At 43.2% G+C, this 20,080-nt stretch overlaps 2 protein-coding genes and 1 long non-coding RNA gene across 8 annotated transcripts in view; 2 read left to right on the plus strand and 1 right to left on the minus strand.

Annotated features, from left to right (window-relative positions):
• The first annotated feature begins 259 nt into the window (after positions 1 to 259).
• TMED2 (transmembrane p24 trafficking protein 2) lies at positions 260 to 10,197 on the plus strand. 2 transcript variants are annotated; one of them, XM_061603473.1, is made up of 5 exons: positions 260 to 595; positions 3,513 to 3,705; positions 4,638 to 4,658; positions 6,696 to 6,803; positions 8,574 to 10,197. In XM_061603473.1, exons 1-5 carry the CDS (start codon positions 416 to 418, stop codon positions 8,696 to 8,698), a joined length of 627 nt encoding a protein of 208 aa, XP_061459457.1. In that variant the 5' UTR covers positions 260 to 415; the 3' UTR covers positions 8,699 to 10,197. The 2 variants fall into 2 exon arrangements, with proteins under 2 accessions (XP_061459457.1, XP_061459456.1); XM_061603472.1 differs by lacking the exon at positions 4,638 to 4,658 and having other exon boundaries at positions 331 to 595.
• LOC133373526 (uncharacterized) lies at positions 6,281 to 12,577 on the minus strand. The gene is made up of 3 exons (XR_009759688.1): positions 12,495 to 12,577; positions 6,555 to 6,689; positions 6,281 to 6,409 (listed from the first exon to the last, which is right to left on the minus strand). It is a non-coding gene; the product is annotated as an uncharacterized LOC133373526 (long non-coding RNA).
• The window catches only part of DDX55 (DEAD-box helicase 55), a 37,287-nt gene continuing 29,741 nt past the window's right edge, over positions 12,535 to 20,080 (plus strand). For 2 of the 5 annotated variants that reach the window (XM_061603455.1, XM_061603454.1), the window contains exon 1: positions 13,324 to 13,544. In XM_061603455.1, the coding sequence (XP_061459439.1) occupies positions 13,437 to 13,544 (108 nt within the window). In that variant the 5' untranslated portion in view covers positions 13,324 to 13,436. Of the gene's footprint in view, positions 12,558 to 13,302; positions 13,545 to 20,080 lie in introns of those variants that run through there. The other 3 variants (XM_061603458.1, XM_061603459.1, XM_061603456.1) reach the window with 3 other exon arrangements.

The raw sequence follows: 20,080 nt of genomic DNA on the forward strand, positions 1-20,080 counted from the left end.
TCGCCAGTCCTGCCAATTGTAGCACGCGCGGATTAACCTCGCGGGGCCACCGTCCTCCCCCCCTTCTTTCTCTCGCCCCCTTTCTACCGTCTCCTCCCCTCGCCCAATCAGCGTGCGCCTTGCGACTGGGCACCACGCCTCACTCCCTCAATCTTTCCCTCGGCGGCCGCCATAGCACCCAGCCTGGCCTGTACGTGGCAGCGGGCCCGTCTCTGGCCTATGAGCAAGGGCCCCGTGCCCCGGAAGGGGCGTGGCCTGGGCCGGAAGCGCCCCTCCGCCAAAGCCCATTTGCTCTGCTCGTTGGGCAGGAGTAGGAGGCCGAACGCTCAAGGCGTCCTTCCTCCCTCCCTTCGCGCGACCCGCCTCGTTTTCCTTTCTCCTTTCCCTCTCCCTCAACGCTGCCGCCGCAGCCGCCATGTCGCCGGTGCGGGCGGTGCTGGCGCTGCTGGCCGCGCTCTCGGCTCCGGCGGCCGGCTACTTCGTCAGCATCGACGCGCACGCCGAGGAGTGTTTTCTCGAGCGGGTCCCGTCCGGCACCAAGATGGGCCTCATCTTTGAGGTGGCTGAGGGGGGCTTCCTCGACATCGACGTGGAGGCGAGTCTCCGTGGGAGAGGGGTTACGACTGCTGTGTTGGGAGGAACTCGCGCCGAGGAGATGTCTTTATTTTGTGTGTGTGTGTACGGTGGAGGGTGTCCCTGGGTTGGGCTGTACAAGCACGTAGCCTGTGAAGACTCCTGCGTGGGCATGAGGACGGTGTTGTCTGGGGTTGTGCCATGGCTTAGCCTCGCTGGCATCTCTTTTCCCTTCTTTTCACCAAGGCTTTCCACACAGGAATTTGTGTACAACGAGATGTTTCCAGATGTTGCTCGACTGCAGTTACCAGCAGCCCAAGCTAACGCAGCCCATTATTCAGGGATGTTGGGAATTGTAATCTGGCAACGTCTGGAGGATCACAGGTTTCTCTTTCCTGCTGTATCAGATAGTGATGTGAAGGCGAATCCCAGTAGCATGCAGTGGAAGAAACTGGTTCCCCAGGTTTGGAGGAGGGGGACAGGGCTGTGAGAGGGTGAAGAAAAGAAGGGGCTATGAAAGCTGCCTTTGTGGAGGTTAGAAGGAATCCTTCCCCTTTTGCACCAGGACTTTGTATGCTCAGATACATAGAGAACAGACTTCTCCAAATAGGAGATCTCCATGTATTATGCTGACTGGTACTGAGAGGACTTGTATTCCAAAACAGTTAGAGAGCACCATGTTGGGGGATGTTGATATAGAGAGCATATTTTAGCGTCTCTGAACCATGTTCAGGGTGAATTTTTCTCATCAGAAGAGTGTTGCTGGGTTTGGAGCAGGGGGTTTCCATACAGTTAGGACTGGGGAGAAAGGTAGTTTCTAGAACAGAGACTATAATTTTTAGATGGTCTTGAGACTTAGTGTGTCTCTGCAGTTTCTCTTTCCAGAGATTAAATGCTGAATGTCAAGCTTGGCTGTGAGGAAGGGGATAGTTGGTGGCCTGGAAAGGGAGAGTTCTGGTATCATTTTCTTGATTAAAAACTTAATAGAAACCAGTAAAATTCTATGGAAGAGGGGCAGGGAAAGAGGTTTTTTTTTTAATGGAAGAGACTGATGAGGGAGAGGATGAGAAAGAAAGTTGAAGTGTAAGAAGAGAAACTGAATGGGTTTGGACAACTGTATGAATGGAACTGAAGAAAAAAGTTGTGGGCAAAGAAAAACCTGAGATTTTGGAGGAGGAAGAAGTGGAGGTGGTGGTGGAGGGCACTTTGGTAAATGGATGTGTTTCCCTTGGTTCTTAAGTAGAGCAGAGTAGTTAGAAGATGGTACTTAAGCTTTTTGAATTCCAACTTGGCTGGTTTGTTTTGGAACATTGTGGCTAGACAATAAGCCTTAACTTATTTTTATACAAAAGACAATATGTAATACATGATTTCTCTAAAGAACATTTTACTGTAATTGGATCAGGCTTTTCCCCCAAGTTATGGCTTTTCCCCTTATGGTCTCTACAGTCTTTTTCTGCATTGGGTATTTCTGTCATAATTCAGAGGGTGGGGATGGATGGGCAGGAGCCCCGGTTAGTCACAGTAGAAGGGACTGGATGGGATTAGATGAGAAAAGAGTTTTGAAGTAAGGATGGTTCAGAAGAGATTGCCTTCTACCAAGTGTTAGCTACTATACTGTGCATGAAAACATTAAACCCTAACTGCATGTGCTGGCATTGGAACAGCCACAGTGTGCCAAGCTAGGCTTTGAGTTATTCTATCAGGGTAAGTTATGCAATGCCACCTGACTTGTGTTTGTGCCAGCCTCATTGCAGAAAGAAACATAGGGAGGCACTCTAGCCCTCAGATGCATTGTTTTCAAAACCCTCCCCTCAACTGATCCTTCTTCAATGTAGGTTCTATCACTTGGGGAAGCATTCTGAACACAGTTTCTGTATGCTGGACTGTCTGCTGCTATCTTCATATTAGACTCAAATGGTTGTTCTTTCATTTTTCTGAACTCGATTCTTGATATAAAACAAACAGATTGTTTTAAATGTTCTTTATAATAATGCTAAATTGGTAGGAACAGGCGCATTATGACCTGGTTAACTAGCATAGCTAAGTGAAGTGCTTGAATGGGCAGTGCTGCTGCAGATGGGGGTTTGCAGGTTCAAAAGCTTGCCTATTTTTAAAAAAATAGGGCCTGAAGGTAGAAAATTAGCCCAACAGCGAGCAGGCTGAACTAATGTTTTTTTCCTGATGTGCTAGTTTTAACTTGCTGACAGTTTTTAATGTGGAAGAGCATTAAAAATGGCCTCTCTTATCCTCATTTGGAAGTGGTGTAGCACGTTCTGCTTCCTTGTCCTTCTGTTACATGAGTAGATAAAGTCTGAGGCTTGTGTGGTGAAGCAAGCTCTGAGTTGGAGGATAGTGGGAAAGTAATGCAATGTCCTGCTTAGGAAATGCACAAAGAGACATTCTCCGGTGTCTACTGCAGGATGCTGGATCATCATATTTTAATCAAACACAGTTGAGATCCTGGAATTCAATCCTACTGGTTCCATGACAACTGCACATGAGATTTTGAGCAAGCACAATTAGAGAAGTAAATAAAAATAAACACATTGGTTGTGAATTAAAAGTGGAAGATGCCTTCCGAGGCATGCTCACCGTGCTCTGAATGGGAAATATTTTGGCTTTATGGTTTTTCAATTCATTTGTATGATGCGTCAGCCACTTATTCCCCAATCCTTATATACTGGCTATAGTCTGAAGGCACATGAGGCCAGCACCCTGCTGAAGCTAAGCAGGGTCAGGTCTGGTCAGTGCCTGGATGGGAGACCGCCTGGGAACCATATGTAAGCCGCCCTCGGTTTCAATGATGAAAAGAAAGGCGGGGTAGAAATGTAATAAATAAATGAATAAAAATAAAACATACCTTGTTCAGATGTAAGTTATGGACGTAAATGATGTATAATGTGGTAAAAAGTAAAGTCTTTCCTTCTCATTTCCAGATAACGGGGCCTGATAACAATGCCATTTACAAAGGAGACAGAGAGTCCAGTGGGAAATACACGTTTGCAGCCCACACGGATGGAACATACAAGTTTTGCTTCAGCAACAGAATGTCCACCATGACTCCAAAGATCGTGATGTTCACTATTGACATTGGTGAAGCTCCAAAGGGGCAAGATATGGAAACAGAAGGTGAGGGCGAATCCAGTTAAGAAAATGTTCTGGTTGGCACCTTTCACACTCTCTTCCTAGAAATTATTGTCCTTGCCCTGCATCTGTAATATTGTCCAATAAACTTCATTCTCTCTCCTGGATTTAAATGCTTCATAATACAGCTTAATTAGCTCTTTTTGCAATATGATGGAAATAGATCAGGGAAATCTATGCGATGCTTAATGAGAGGCTCTTTCCTCTTTATTTAGTTTGAAAAATCCCAGATAATCTTGTTGCTTGAAGTCCCGAAAAGTAGTGCTGGCAGCTTTCTGCAGAGCTGAGCTCTAAACACCAGTTGGCGCCTAAACATTTGAGACAGGTAGCTGGTGACTTTCCTTCCACCTTTTTCTGGTTCCTTCACACCTCTACCTCAGCATACATGCAGCCCGCCTTAGCCTTGCCTCCCTCCCTCATGTCTTTCATTGAGCAGTGAATAGGGATGCAGATGTACTGTTTTCTTGCCCTTTCTTAGAATGTCACTCTCCTTTGGCACCCTGTTGTTCTGTGGTTGCCAGCTTCAGAAACAGCACTTTTTTCTTCTAAGAGCTCTGGGCCAGTGAGATGTATTGTTGTCCTACTCCATGCTGCAGCAAACCATTTGCTCACCATCTATCATAGCAAGCGGAGTCCCCATTTTTTGCCCTTCAGCAAGAGAGCATCACAGGGTGGGAGAAGCCTTTCCCATCTTTGGCTTGCTGCTTTAGAGCGGTTAATGCAAATGTCTGTCTTCATGTCAACAGCTGGCAGGCCTTGCTCTGTGTCTGTTAGGAAGGGTAAGTTCCTTCCATCTCTTTCAGTGGCAAAATTACCATCCTAGACAACTGGCAGATTGGCCCATGGTGACATAGCCCTCTGTGACATTTTTAGCCTTTTGCCCCATGTATTTGTTTATCTCTCATGCTTTTTTTTAGGTGGTGGAGATAACTGGGATGGTATGTGTAATGCTTCTCAGAAGCTTGCTAGTTCTCCTGCCTCGCTTCTCTTAATTTGCTAATCGCTATCGGGAGCATTCTGTGTGTGACTTCTTGCTAATATGTATTGATTAGCACAGTGGTATTGTTGTACAGAAATGAAAAGATCTGTGTGTGAACAGCTCTTGTCACTTTGCAGTCTTTAAGCCATTAGGATCCATGTTGCTACTACAGCATTTTTTTCCCTTTCCCCCACACGCGTTTCCCATTTGAACAGCAGACCTCACGAATGTCAAATCTGGAACTGCTTTTAGAACTGGCTTCTCATTTAGCTTTGGGGGATTCCATTTGAGAATGCAAGTGTAGAGCTGTGGGGTGTGTGTGCAAAACTAGTTGCATGGCTTGGATCCTGGCACTGGTTCTCAGCTGTGAGGTAGATTGCCCTGAGGAGGTGTGGCCAACTGTCATGAAAGGTGCAGGCTGTCTCTCCCTCCCTCATATCCTTGGTTACGTATATGCCTTGAGCAGGCCATGGTGTGCCTGACCCTTCTTTTGCCCAAGGCTTTAAATTATCTTGGTTCTCTCCTTTTTCTTCATGCTGTTGCCGGTCCCCAGGATGGGAGGAAAGATTGCAGGCCAGATACAGCATCCAAGCATTCATTGCCCAGATGAAGCAAGGCATCAGACTAGATGGCCTACAATACCCCCTCGAGTTATATGGTCCCTTTATCCTGTTGGCAGCCAGCTGATTACCTACCCTAGGTTTCTATCTGAAACATAAACATGCATGTGTGGGTGTTGGCATGTTTACAAGTGTGCTTAAGAGTGGTCTTACTAATAAGGCACCCATATTGCACTACCTAAGTGATTTGTCCTGGATCAGAAGGTTTGAGAAGTTCCTTTGTATTTCCCCATTGACCTTCTCCCCCTTTTACCAGTTTCTCCCTCTAGAAAGAATTCTGACTCTTTGGCATCAGCATGTTCAGTTAGCACAAAGTAATTTACGCCAGTGTTTCCCAAAGTGGGTCAGCTATCTTGCTGGGTGTGAGAAGGGAGTGTGCATGAGAGACAGGGAAGGAGGGGCTCTCTGGAAAGACATTTTCACTCCCTAATAGAAATAGGATTGTGCAAACTACAAAGTAACTAGATACTGTTATTTCTGTCCACAGTTGTTGGCTTGATCACTGAAATCTGCATTTGTCCCATCCTGCATCTCAGCATTAAGCTTCCGTTGAATGGTTTGTAGGATTTTTTTCCAGGCATGTCTGCAGACCCGTGATGCAGTGACCTAGCTAAAGCCAAGCAGGTCTGGGTCTGGTCAGTGCCTGGATGAGAGATTGCCTGGGAACCCAATATGTGAGGTGCTTTGCAGGAGGGGAAAAGGCAGGATATCCATCTAGCAAGTTTCAAGTAAAAGCTCTGCACTTCATTCCCTTGTCAGAGCTTCATCAGGAATTGCCTGCTTGCATTAACAGAGCAATTGGTTATTTCATTTTTCAAATAAATACTAAGGTCCTTAGATCAAGATCTGAAACTACATGGTGTGCCCAGGTGTGGCAAGTGGCGCTCTTGGAGAAGTTAACAGACAAAAGAGAACTAGCTAATGGACAAAAGGCAAAAGACGCATTTCTTCCAATCTTGCATGAGTTTATTGTCTTTATAAATGAACAGTAGGCAGTACGACATCAACCCCATCCATATGAACAACTCTGGCTGGCATAGGGACAAATGAGGCAGTATGTAAGCTGTGAGGACTTGGGATGGCAGCAGTCCTAAGGGAGATAACACAATGTTATTTACCTCAGGTATTTAAAACATCTTAATTGTGACACTATGGAAACTATACTTAATTTAATCTAACTTGTTTGAGGAAGCTGGGAGTTAGAATGAATAACCAGATAAAGGAAGTTTTTGTACCTGGTAAAAACACATGTCCACTCTTTCCTCCCTTCTCCAAAAGGCGAAATTGCTGGCTGTGAAGACTTGAAACTTGTGTGTAGTTGCTGCTTGATTTTGTTATTTGCACCACAAATGTGATGTTTTGTGATCCATCTGCAGCTCATCAGAACAAGTTAGAAGAGATGATTAATGAATTAGCGGTGGCTATGACAGCCGTCAAGCATGAACAGGAATACATGGAAGTCCGTGAAAGGATACATCGAGCAAGTAAGTAGATTTGTTTGACATTTGCAAGTTTCTCCTTCATCATACATTGCATTCATATCAGCCTTGTGGCATGGAAGCGTAGTGGCTAGTGGAAGCAGAACAGATTGCCCTCTCTCCTCTGCCACTCTGCACTTGGTAGAAAGCAGGCTTCTAAAAAATTGCTAGTAGCCTGTGTTACCATGCATGCCATGGAGGACGGGGCTCCTCTCCATGATCATGATGGTAATATAGGCTACTTGGCTTTTAGGTTCACAGAGTTAGAGTGTACAAAGTGCTTCATGCATATTACCTTGAGATCCTTACAACAACCCTGTAAGGTAACCTGTAATCTCCATATTGCACACAGGTGGGAAGGCCAAGAAAGTGATTTGCCTCCCCCCCCCCAAGTTCATGGCACCGAGAGATTCAAACCAAGGATTTTCTGATTTTTTCTGTTAATAGACTCTTAGACACGGGACACCAGCTTTCTTCATGATGCTTCTGAAATGCTGCATGTTTTTAGCAAAGAGAAAGCTTGAAAACTTTCTTGCGATTTCTGTAAAACAAACTACATAAAGAATGGTGGTCCTCTCGGGCCATATTTGCATGTTACTTTTTATTTTGCTTAATTAATGTTTTTTTCCCCCATTTTGCCCCACTCAGCTTGGCTTTTCCTAATCTTGGATGGGCATGGGGGAGAAAGCTATGCTGGGCACTTAAAGCCCTGCTCCAGATAGCCATAGTAGTACTTCCCTGTGCTGACTTTTTCTCCTCATTTTCTCTGGTTGTAGCTCCTCTTCTTGTTCAGTCAGGTGCCCATTTCTGTTGGGTAGATTCATATTCTATTTATCAAGCAGCATTCTCAAAGCTGGTTCTCAAGAACCATGCACTCAAAATAAAGCAACCGCCCATATTGGAGAAGGAGCCAGCATTTGATGTTGCAGGGCAGTTAGCGGGAGAAGGCTCCATAGTGAGAGGGGAGACAGTCGTAACAGGAGGAGGCTGTGATACTGTTTTCCTTGCTCTCCTTTCCACATTGATTGAACCACTCATGCCTGCAAGCATTTTATTTAATGCATGGTAGTCCCTGTGGAGCAAAGGATTTGAGATTCTCAGACTATCAAACTGAAACAGCTTTTGGGTTTAATTGGGTGTTAATTGCATGCTGCATCCTTTTGTGGTCTTTGCTGGTGATAGTTGCCAGCCATCTTCTTGAGGGTAATCTTGATTTAATAGTGTCATTCTTGCATGGAAAACCAAATCTTAAACAGGCAACGTGATTTTGTTAAAAGATTTCTATCCCACATTTTCTGTTCCCAAATGGGGACCCTCAAGGCAACTAGAGACACTTTAAAAAAAAAAAAAGCAAGAAACACAAATCAGCGCACAACCCTCAAAAAGGTCAGGATGAAAACAGAACAGTAAAACAGCTAATCAGTAGAAACAAACAAAAACACCCAGAATTTTCAAGCACCATCTAGATCAAATGTATGTTTCATAGCATCTTGTCCTGGCATCTGAAGGCAGTGAAGATGGAGTCACCCATATCTCTTGGAAGAGAACCCCATATTCTGGGTGCTATTATCCAACAGGTCTAAACTTTTGTGGTTGCCTATTGTACCTCAGCTGGCAGGTGGGGCACAGAGTTTCAGCTGATGATCTCAGTATGCAGGGTAGGCCTATATGGCAGGAAGTGATCCTTGATTCATCTGGATCTCAACATGTGTAGCTTCTGTTTAATTCCTGTGTATTAATCACATGTTTTTTTCCTTCCTGTTTTTTCTTCACCAGTTAACGACAACACAAATAGCAGAGTGGTCCTCTGGTCATTCTTTGAAGCCCTCGTACTAGTTGCCATGACACTGGGACAAATCTACTATCTGAAGAGGTTTTTTGAAGTGCGGAGAGTCGTTTAATCAAACTTTTCCCACCGTCACCCTCCCTCTTCAGTGATCCCAGAGTCTCCATTCACTGTCTACGAAACAACTTGGTCACAAAATTCACTTAGTTTTCTTTATCCCTGCGTTCTGAACTATAAAACTTGTGTTTTCTTCTTAGCTTTTTTTATACATATCTATCAATACAACTCTCAGTGTGTATTTCCTAGAAAGAGTATGTTGAAATTGGCAGACTTTGTTTCTCACCAGCCAAAGTGAGTTCAACCAAATTGCAAAAGGTAGTTTTAAAAACAGCACTATTGATCAACTGAAATTCTTCCTTGATTGTTTTCTCCCTTTTCCTTTGTAATGAAATGGCTATTTTGTGTAGGGGAAATGGTACGAGGTCCTAGAACACTGTTTAAATGCCTGTGGAGAGACAGTTTAATTCGATCAAAGGATTTCCTCTCCGTTTTACCTAGGAGAGGAATTTTGGCATATACACAAGCCAGGCAGTACTTCCAGGAAAGTATGCCAAGAAAGAAACAGACACGTTTTTTGTGTTCAGACATATTGGAACCAGCTGATGGTTCTGTTAAGGTGTGCTTAGCTGACTTCTGTAAAGTCTCCTGCACTTTTGCTGTAATAACACTGGCCTGTTCCTGAGATACTTTTTAATTAATGAGATGAAAATACAACACTGTTCTTGCCAGTTAACCTTGTGGTTTTGTGTGCAAACTTATGAACAGGCAGTCGTTTGGGGAAGACCTGATTAAATCTTTTCCTTTTTGCTTTCAAACCCAAAGCTGCTCCTGTGTTTGGCACTGTTGTAGAATTAATGTTCAGGATGTTGGTTCCTGATGCCAAAAGGTTTTAACTATTTGTCAGGGGGAGAAGCAGTGGGAGGTTATTACCATGCTATGCATCTGATATTGTAAAAGAAGAGCAGCTATACTGTTGTATGGTCATAACACCACTAGAACTGCAACACCTTTCCTGTGCCGAAGACTCCTGTGCCTTTTATGTTGCGGGGAGAAATGAAATGGGTGCCATTTTTCCCTGTCAGTGCATCTTCCCAAGAGGCTTTTGTGCATTTAAGAGCAGCACAGTAGAAAAACTCAACAAGTGCTGCTGCTGTCACTGTAACTCCATGATAAAGTGTACCTGTTGAGTTTCTCCATTTTGGACTGCTGTTAAAGGCACAGGAGCCTCCGTCAAGAAAAGAGTTGGCACTCCCAATTAGGCTGTCTTGAAGTAACCAGTATATATTGTGCTTTTTCCTCTCAAACATGTCAACTTCATTTTTGTACCAGCTATTTTCCTTCTTGCTGTCTGGATGATGGGTTTAAAAATTGCCGTCTCTGGGTGCGGGTGTTGATCCAAGATTATGTTGTGGCTAATGTATATTGGTCGGATATATATTGATTGTAATTTGGGGGTGGGTGGGAGCTGGTTCTTTTCAAAAGCGGGGGGCATTCTATTGGTAATGGATAAGAGTTTTGTACCAAATTTAATTTAATTAAAATTTGTTACAAGTTTTCATGGTTCAAGTAAATCTTTTCAGCCTTAGCTGGACACTTAGCAGCGGTCCTCCTTCAAATGGGTGGCTAACCCCACCTCAGTGCAGCTGTTGTATGCCAACTCTGTGTACGAGACACATTGACTTCAAATTAGAAGATGTACATTTAAAAGTTCTTGAAATTTGGCCAGATTCGATAAATAAACACCTTCTTAAAAAAAACCACTGCCTGATGCTTGCTTTGCATTTTTAAATAGCAGTTCTACCTTCTTGTTTTTCTTTCTTCAATCTCTTTGTAAGGAGCTGAGTGTAAAGAGCTTTGTGGAATGATGATTTTAAAACAGCATCCAATACAGCACCCAATAGCATCAAAATTTAAGTCCTCCCCAGCCTGCCCAGAACTTGTTCATTCATTCTGTTGTGTACAAACTTGGTCACAAAGTAGGCTGCAGAGAGATTAAGATCACAGTCCCATGGGAATTGGTGAGCTGTGTCGCCAGCCCTGTCTGAAAGGCTTGAGAAGGATAATATACTGAGACTTAAAAAAAAATAGTGTCTAGGTGAAATGAAAGTACAAGTAAAGCTATAGAGGCCCCCGATTGCAGGCTTACAGATTGCGGGTTTACACATAAAAACAAGATACAGGGCTCACCAACCTTCTTTAAGCTTGTGGGCACATTTGGATTTTTGAGCAAGCACTGTGAATGGCACTGTCTGCTCACTTCTCTCCCACCTCCCTGGTTTAGACAGAGAGAGTGTATATTCACAAACTTCATTTTTCCAAGAGAGATGGGTAAAACCTGGATCCTATAGAACGGGTCACAAATGTGTTGCTTTCCAGACGTTGTTGGATACCAGCTCCCATCAGCTCTAGCCAGTGGTCAGGGATTATGATAGCTGAGCAACATCTGGAGGGCACCATATTGGCTACCCGTGCTGTAGAATTAATCTGAGCCTTAAAACACAAGAGTTTGAAGGGTGTTGCTCAGCCAACTTCCTTCTTCAGCTCTATGAACTTCTCAAGGCGGAAAAAGTTAACCACCCTCACCACCTCATGAGCAAGGGGGCAGTGAAGAGTGGGGGCTGCTCAGAAGGAGCCTTGTAGGTGTCAGTGGAAAACCTTAAATGTGCCATGCTAGTGATTTCTGCATTAGGGAGAAAGGAACAGGAAAGGAGATACGCCAGGGTAAAACTGTTTCAAGGAGTCATGTGAGTGCAAGAACAGTAAGACTTGGATGTTGACCTTCTTGAGATAGGAAGCTGCAAGGTAAAAGGGACTGAGCAGGGGAAAGGGATGAGCAAGAGGACTGTTAACTTGTTAGCTAGTGAGAAGTGTATGGAGGGAGTATAAAGCTCATGGAGAAGCAAGCCCATGGAAAGCTAAGTTCAGGAAGTTTGTACTGCAAACTAAGGAGCTTGCAATCAAAACAATAATTATGGGGAAAAAGGCTTAATAAAAGCAGGAAGATCAAGAACAACATAATGTGGGCAGTAACAATAAAGTTTTGGTGGGCAAAAGCTAGGTAGCCCTGTTGGTCCATTAGAAACTCAAATGCCACAGTATGTGTTAATAGTATTTAAGTAGTTTTTAGACCTATGCCCTCACAACAGATGTACAGAGGAGTAAGACAAGGAGCACATGGAATACTGTCTGCAGTGCTCACCTCACTTCAGAAAGGATTTCATAGAACGGGAACAGGTTCAGAAAAGGGTAACCAAAATGATCAAGGGGTTGGAGTGACTCCTGTAGGAGGACAAATTTCAGTGTTGGGGGGTGTTAGGTTAGAAAGAAGGCTTGTAAGGGAGGGTGGAGTATATAAGATGCATGGCGTGGAGATAATTTTTTTTTGCCTCGTAATAATAGAACTTGGGGCCATCAAATGTAGCTGAATGTTGGAAAATTCAGGAGAGAAAAAAAAGTACTACACACAAAACATAGTTAAACTATGGGATTTGCTCGTACAGGGTATAGTGATGGCCATTTACTTGGATGACTTTAATAGAGGATTAGACACATTCATGGAGAATAAGACTATCAACGGCTACTAGCTATGATGGCTATGTTTTATTTATACAAGTATTTATATACCAACACTGTCCAGCAGCTTTCCAGGGTTTCAGGCAGGACTCTACCAGTCCTACCTGGAGATTGAACCTGGGACCACTTGCATGCAAAGCAGATACTCTAGCACTGAGCTAAGGCTCTTTCTCCCCTCCTCCACCTACTTAATAAATACAATAAGGGAATTTTTTTGGTATGGCCTGCAACTGATGGGAGGATCCCAGCAGCATCAATTGCCTGGAAAACAAACTTACCAGCCTGAGCAAAAGGTGATGGTGGTATATCAGGAGCAATGTTAGCTGAGCAATTCTTCCTGGGTATGTTTGTTGTGTTTTTATTTTAGATGAATCAGTTCTAATATAACTATTTCCTCAAAGCTGTCTTGGTTTAGTAATAATAAAATAAGTTACTGGTATTAAAGTGAAAGTAACAAGTTAGCAAGTGTATACCTTTAAAGTAACCACAGCAGATTGTGCTTTGCACAATCTTGTAATAAATTAACAATGTATTTGTTAAATAAAGTAACTATATTCAACTGGCTTTGTACCATGTCTATATCCCACAATTTACCAATGTGATTGGTATGTTAAGGGTACAAGGGATATTAAATAGTAGCAGTGGTATGGATTTAGGGAAATCATTGGAATAGAAGTTGGGTTTTTTTAATAAAACAACTAAGGAAATATCTCTTTCCCCTCCCTCCCCGTCTCCACCTCCCCATCAGCCGCAGCCAGCATGGGCAATGGTTAGAGATGATGGTAGATGTAGTCCAGAAACATATGGAGGGTCACAGTTTCCCCACCTTTGGTCGGTAGCAAGCCAGGGGAGCCTGTGGCCTTTCAGATGTTGGGAGATTCCAGCTCCCATCATCTCTGCCCATTAGCCTTACTGAATGAGGGGGGTGATGCTGATGCGAGTTGCTAACCAACATCATCCGCGGGGCTAAAGGTTTCCCGACCCTGCCGTAAAGGTACCCTTGAGGGTAAGAGTTCCCCAGTTCTGGCTTGGGACAGGGATACTAAGGCTCCGGCGGCGGCAGCTCACTGCTGAGCGTCACGGGACGTTGACGCGGAACCAACGTCCCACAAGTTCTGTTTCCGGAACGGCCGTTTGAAGAACCGGACGCGTCCATGTGTGGGACCTGAGAAGAGGCGGATGTGGGTTCACAGCCGCCCTAGAAGAGGGGACCGTGCAAGATGGAGACGGTGACGGAGGGGACGTGGGATTCCCTGCCTGTCAAGTTCAGCCCCGGCGTTGTGCGGGCCTTGCAGGAGCTGGGCTTTTCTCACATGACCCCTGTACAGGTAGGTAGTGAATTGGGGGGAGGGAATAGAGAGCCGACTTTGATCTCCTTCCCCTTTAAAAGAGGAAATGATTCTTACCTTCACCGTCGTTCCTGGTTGCTCTGCTCTTCAAATGGGATTTTAGCCAGCATGCGGTGAATGCTGCTTAGATTAAAACAACCACCACCCAAAAAATTCTGCACCAAGCAAAGCCAAGCCCGCTCTGTATTTTGAAGAGTTACCTTATGGTGAAGGGCAGGTTTTCTATAGAAATATTTTATATTGTTGTGACCCGCCCTGGGGCCTACTGGTGGGTGGGTAATTAATTGATTTTATTATTTATTTATTTATTAAACTTCTATCCTTCCCTTCCTCCCAGAAGGAGCCCAGGGCAGTAAATAAAGGATAAAACACTAAAAACAAAGAATAATAAAACATCTCAAAAACAAAACATCTTGACAACTTTTAAAAAATAAAACATGTTTTTAAAACCTTTAAAATCATCTTAAAAAGCAGTTCCAAAACAGATGCAGACTGGGATAAGGTCTCTACTGAATAGGCTTGTTGAAAGAGAAAGGTCAGCAACTGTCCTACAGTCTCTGCTGTTCAGCATTGTTTATTTGTTTAGGAAGCTTATATGCTGCCCTTCAGTATAAATATTCTCGGGATGGTTTAGTACAAAAATATATTTGTTTGCTGTTGAAACAGCGTAGAAGGTCCCAGATGAGCCTCCTTGATGACAGAGTTCCAGAAACAAGGTGTCTCAACTGGGAAGACCCTCTCCCCAACCTTAATCTGCCTTGCATCTGTTGGTGGGGCCCTCTGGGAGGTCATCCAGTGATGATCTTGCTGCAGCCTCAGCCAGTTCGTAAACTTGCAGGAGTACAGTGGCCTCTCACCTGTTTTGGCATGGATCGGGTCCACCTCTGTGTAGCTTCACAAGTACTAATCTCCCTGGCCATCTAACACCTAGTGAAATTGTTGTGGTGTAGTGGTTAGAGTGTTGAACTAAGACCTGGGAGACCAGGGTTCAAATTCCCACTTTATGAAGCCTACTGAGTATCTTTGAGCCAGTTGCTGTCTCTCAATCTAACATACCTGTCAGGGTTGTTGTGAGAATAAAATGGAGAGGGGGAGAATTTTAAGCTCCTTAGAGGAAAGTTGGCATATAAATACAAAAAATAAAGTGAATGAGTAAGTTCCCAGCAGTGTTAATAGAAGGATCATTTCCCCAATATTGTCTCTGCCTGCAGCCCTCTTAAATAGGGTTGTCAGGACTCCAGTTTTTGCCCAGAGACTGGATTTTTGGGGTCCTCTCTGGGTCTCCAGTAGCAGCATAATGGCAAATTCAGAAGTGCAGGGTCTCTTTGTGAGATTCACAGCCACACACACCCTTTTTTGCTCCATAAGGAACTTAAGAGAATGGCTAAGAAGAGGCGGAGCAGTAATGTAAAGAAGAGCAAGAACATAAAACAGTCAGAGATTCAACGCTGCAATAAAATGGACTTTGAGAAACTTTTAAAGTTACTGGATACCAGCCGAAAACAGAAATGAAATGTAAGATGAAAACTCAATCAGAACGAAATAAGGGTGATAACACCAATTCTCTTCTTGAAAAAGCAGCCACTCTCCCTTTGCAGCCTTTAACAGATAGTTCAGCGCAGGATCAGGATCCTGATCTGCAGGATCCATAGGCACACATGCTCTTGGATCCTAAACCATCTCAGAAGATGGCGGTGGATGATAAATGGATTTTAGTGCTTAATCGACAAAAACTGGTATTATCTAATTGTTGGCGTGTGCGTGTATAGATCATACAAGGATGGAATCCAAGAGTCGCATAGAACAGGAATAAGCCAGGCCAGGCAAGTTTCTTGTAAGAGTCTTTACTAGGCAAAGACATTAGACACAGTTCTCTTCACAGACAGCTTTTCCCCCACACTGAGCTTTTCCAAGCATCCCACCTTATCAGGCTTCCCAGCCAGCTACTGACCTTGGCAAACCTGGCGCTCTGTTCTCACAGCTTAACCCTTCTGCTTCAGGTTTCACTCTCTTTGCTAAAAACCCTGTCTGTGAGTCTCACAGCATGCTTCACTGACCAACAGCCCCCACCTGAGACTCACAGATTACAAAACTTCATTGTTCATTATTACATTTCTACAATATTAATTTTTCATTACAATACATATCAGTACATGGTTTGTTTTCTTACAGTTTCTATTTACATTTTTCAGTTCAGTTCTTGTTTCTTTATTTCTTTATTCACACAAGTTTTACAGAGTCATTTTTGTTCACTTTTATTTGATAATACATTTATATTTCATTCCTCAACACAAAACTTCCACATGAGATCCATTGTTTCTTTATCTATTGGTCCTTCTTTTTCCCATTCTACTGGATATTTATCTGTTTCATTATTCTGTTGTGTAACATTAAATGTGAATCTCTGAGATGGTTGACCTTTCATTTTTCTTTCTGATCTCCTAACATTATCTATTTCCATTTCTTCCTCACTCTCTATTTTACTTGGACCTGCACCTGTTCCTGCACTTGTACTTGGCATTTCTGTATCTTGCATTGCCATGTCTTCACTTCTCAGCCTTTTTACAGTACGTTTGCCACCGTGTATTAGATCAGTCAATGCAGTTCTTAATGGAATTTGCTGCCCAAAAGGAACATCTGCTGCTTCCTGCTTGCTTGCACTATCTAGGATAACTGTTTGACTGTCTCTCCAAGGTTTATCTATCACCTTTATGCTTCTGCTTAACACTACTTGTTGTTTCTCAGGCAACCAAACTCTATAATATGAATTCTGAAATCCCAAAATGCATCCTGCTCGAGCTCTTGAGCCTAATTTACCATGCCTTTTCTGTTTTGCAACATGTACCCAGCATTTTGCCCCAAAATGTTCTATGTGTTTCACCCTGGGCTTTCTTCCAGTCAACTTCTCATAGGGAGACATGCCTATTGTTCTGTGCATGAGACGGTTCTGAATATAAACAGTGTACAGAATACATTCACCCCAATAAGTGTTATTCATATCTGCATCTGCTAGCATGGCTCTCATTGAATCCTGCAATGACCGGTTCCTCCTCTCTGCAGTTCCGTTGGAGGATGGGCTGAAGGGAGCAGTGAGACTCTGTATTATTCCCTTCTTTTCCAAATATGTTTTAAATGAATTACTGGTAAATTCCCCACCTTGATCTGATTTGATATTTTTGATAACAACCCCATATTGTGTCTCTGTCCTCTGTATAAATGCCTTCAATTTCTCTTCTGCTTCACTTTTCTTTTTCAATAAAAACACATGTGTAAATCTGGAGAAATCATCCACAATCACTAAATAAAACCTTACTCCACCTTTTGAGCACTGGAGCCAAATCCACATGTATGAGCTGATAGGGTTCAGTGGTCGTACTTTCACAGCTCTTATTTACCGGAGTCACAGTCATTTTTGTTTTATAGCATACCTCACACTCATCCACATGCTCACAATGTGTTAATTTCAAATCTTGACTATGCTTTGGGGTGTTTTGTACCTTTTCGAAATGTGCGTGTGCTAATTTTCTGTGCCATTCTTGTAAACAATTATCATGTTTATCTTTATTAACTCTTATCCAAGCACACGTGGGTTTATCAAGATTGCACTCAACCATAAACATTTGGTTCTGTAATTTCCCTTGCATGCATATTTCACCATCCTTTCTCACAAAACATCTATCCCCTTCAAATGTAACTTTACAACCTATTTGAGCCAATTTTCTTACTGATAGAATGTTATATTTTAAACCAGAAACCAATAACACATCTGTTAATATAGTTCCCAAATTACTCAACCTGAGCGTGCCTTTTGCAATCGCGTCCTGAGTCGATCCGTCAGCCAGATAAATCTTCTCCTGCGCCGGCTTTGAAGTGTAAAATAAACTAGAGTCTGTGATTAGGCAATTAGACGCTCCACTGTCGAGAAGCCACTTAGAGTTAATGAGTTTATTGTCCTCCTTAGTAACAAAGTTCACGCTTGTTCTCTGACTTCCAAAGTCCCTGTTATTTCTCTTCTTTAAACAATGTCTCTGTATATGTCCACGGGACCCACAAAAGTAACATATTTTATTCTCTTGCCTGTTTCTTTGATTTTGTTGTTGTTGTACAGCCACAGTCTCTTTTAACTCTGTTTTCTTATTCTCTTGTCTTCTATTCCACTCTTGTTGAAGTTTCTGTTCTACAAAGTCCAAATTCAGATGTCCGTCGGGTAAAGTTTCCAGACTAGAGACCAGGACATCCCATTTTTGATCAAATGAAGATAACAGTATATAGACCATCTGAATGTCACTATGATGCACTCCTCTATCTTGCAGCTCAGCATTTAATCCACGGAATTCAGCCAGATGCTCTGTCATAGTCACTTCATCTGTAAAACGCATCTGATAAAGTTTCCGTGCTAAACACAGCCTGCTCCCCGCAGTTTGCTGCACATGAGCGGCTCTTAGCTTCTCCCACATCTGATTAGCTGTCGGCTCATTACTCACCAGCAACAGTTGAGAATCAGACAGCCCCAGAGTAATAAAAGCCTTCGCTTTCTCGTCTTTCTTCAACCACGCTGCTGAAGGAGCTGCCGGAGGGGTTTTTTCTACAACATCATTCAAATCTTCTTTAATCAGAACTGCTCTCATTCTCCATTTCCAGCTGGAGTAGTTTACAGCATTCAGTCTCTCCATTGGCATCCCGGATAACAGGTTTACAGCCATGTTGTCCACTCTTACTTGCCTCTTACTTGCACTTTGTTTCTCTCTGCACCAACGTCACGTCAACACTCTCGAACCCGTTACCTTGTATGATAAGCTGGGCCCATAACCCCTGTTGGCGTGTGCGTGTATAGATCATACAAGGATGGAATCCAAGAGTCGCATAGAACAGGAATAAGCCAGGCCAGGCAAGTTTCTTGTAAGAGTCTTTACTAGGCAAAGACATTAGACACAGTTCTCTTCACAGACAGCTTTTCCCCCACACTGAGCTTTTCCAAGCATCCCACCTTATCAGGCTTCCCAGTCAGCTACTGACCTTGGCAAACCTGGCGCTCTGTTCTCACAGCTTAACCCTTCTGCTTCAGGTTTCACTCTCTTTGCTAAAAACCCTGTCTGTGAGTCTCACAGCATGCTTCACTGACCAACACTAATTATCCCAAAGCTGCCTTCTCATACAAAATGAACGTAAATTTCATCACTTAAAAGTTTCGGAAGGAACTCTCCCGGGCTTGTTCTCCATAGATGACATAACCCAAATGGAATATCTATATTACAGTTATGTTACTGCACATGCTATGGTTACTTTTAGTGGCTGGGGTAAAGCCAGACTCGTACTCGAATGTAGAGATGCATTCTCTACCAGTGGTATATTAATATCAAGATTTTTTTTGAGAAATTAGCAAAAAAAAAAAAAACCCAGGCTTTAGTTGTCCATTCTTTCCCACACATGAAAGGTAGTTTGGCAAAGGTGGATAACGGGCTGGAAAAATTTTTTAATTGAGCTTGAATCTGCTGAAGAAGTCCCCCCTCCTTATAAAGACTTGAACTTACAGGTTTGTGAGGAGAAAAATTGTGCTTGGACTCAAGAATATAGGCTAATGTCCAATAATGGGATGGATTTGTTTAACGAAGAGGAGAAAATGCTATTAGATTCTTTCTGTGCTTTACCCCCAGTAGCACAAAACGAAATCATAACAGGACTTCAGATCTTAAAAACCCATTTATTAAACAGGCAGGCAAAGGGTAGGAGTTGCGCCTATATTGAGAAAGAATATCGAGCGACAGAGGATCTTGCCCTAGCACAAGACGATAACTTACAAGGTGTAGAGGGAATGGCACAGGGACCTCCTGAGGGTAAGAATTGCGCCTCCCAATGCCAGCTCATAGCAGAAATTAATCTAACAGCAATTAATACAGAACAGGGCTATACCGGGATGGAATTAGTACCTACCATATCTAATGCAAAATCTGTAGCATTCTCATCTCAGACGTGGACGGATATGAGATATCTAGATGAAGAGGAAAAGGGATCTCCGCAGAAGGAAACAGTTTATACAGGCTATTCATCTAGCCCACTGTATCCAGTAGTCTCAAATGTCAGCAGGTTAGATCCAACTACAGACGCAATTGATCATCTGGAGAACGAACTGGGATTATCAAGCATGGCACCTAAAGTGCAGAATCCACCATCCAAGCAAGTAAGCGCCAGGAGGCTTGACAAAGAGTAAACCAACCAAGTTCTCAGCTAGCAATTCTTTCATGGAATATTTCAGGATGGCGGAATAAAGTTGCAGATCCATCTTTTTTGGATTATATTAAGAAGCATGATATTATCCTTTTAGAAGAGACCTGGGCCAGAGAGGAACTCGATCTGAATGGTTTCACGGCCCACTCGTTGGAAGCAAGCCCAAGCTCCGGGGGGGGGATCCCAAAGGAGGTCTGAGTGTGCTGGTTTCTATGAATATCCAAGCTATTATTACTAGACCAGACTCTTTGGCTGGGATTGCTACCTCTTTAGTTATTAAGTGTAATTGG

Source organism: Rhineura floridana, chromosome 19 (genome assembly GCF_030035675.1).
Source record: "Rhineura floridana isolate rRhiFlo1 chromosome 19, rRhiFlo1.hap2, whole genome shotgun sequence".
Lineage (NCBI taxonomy): Eukaryota > Metazoa > Chordata > Lepidosauria > Squamata > Rhineuridae > Rhineura > Rhineura floridana.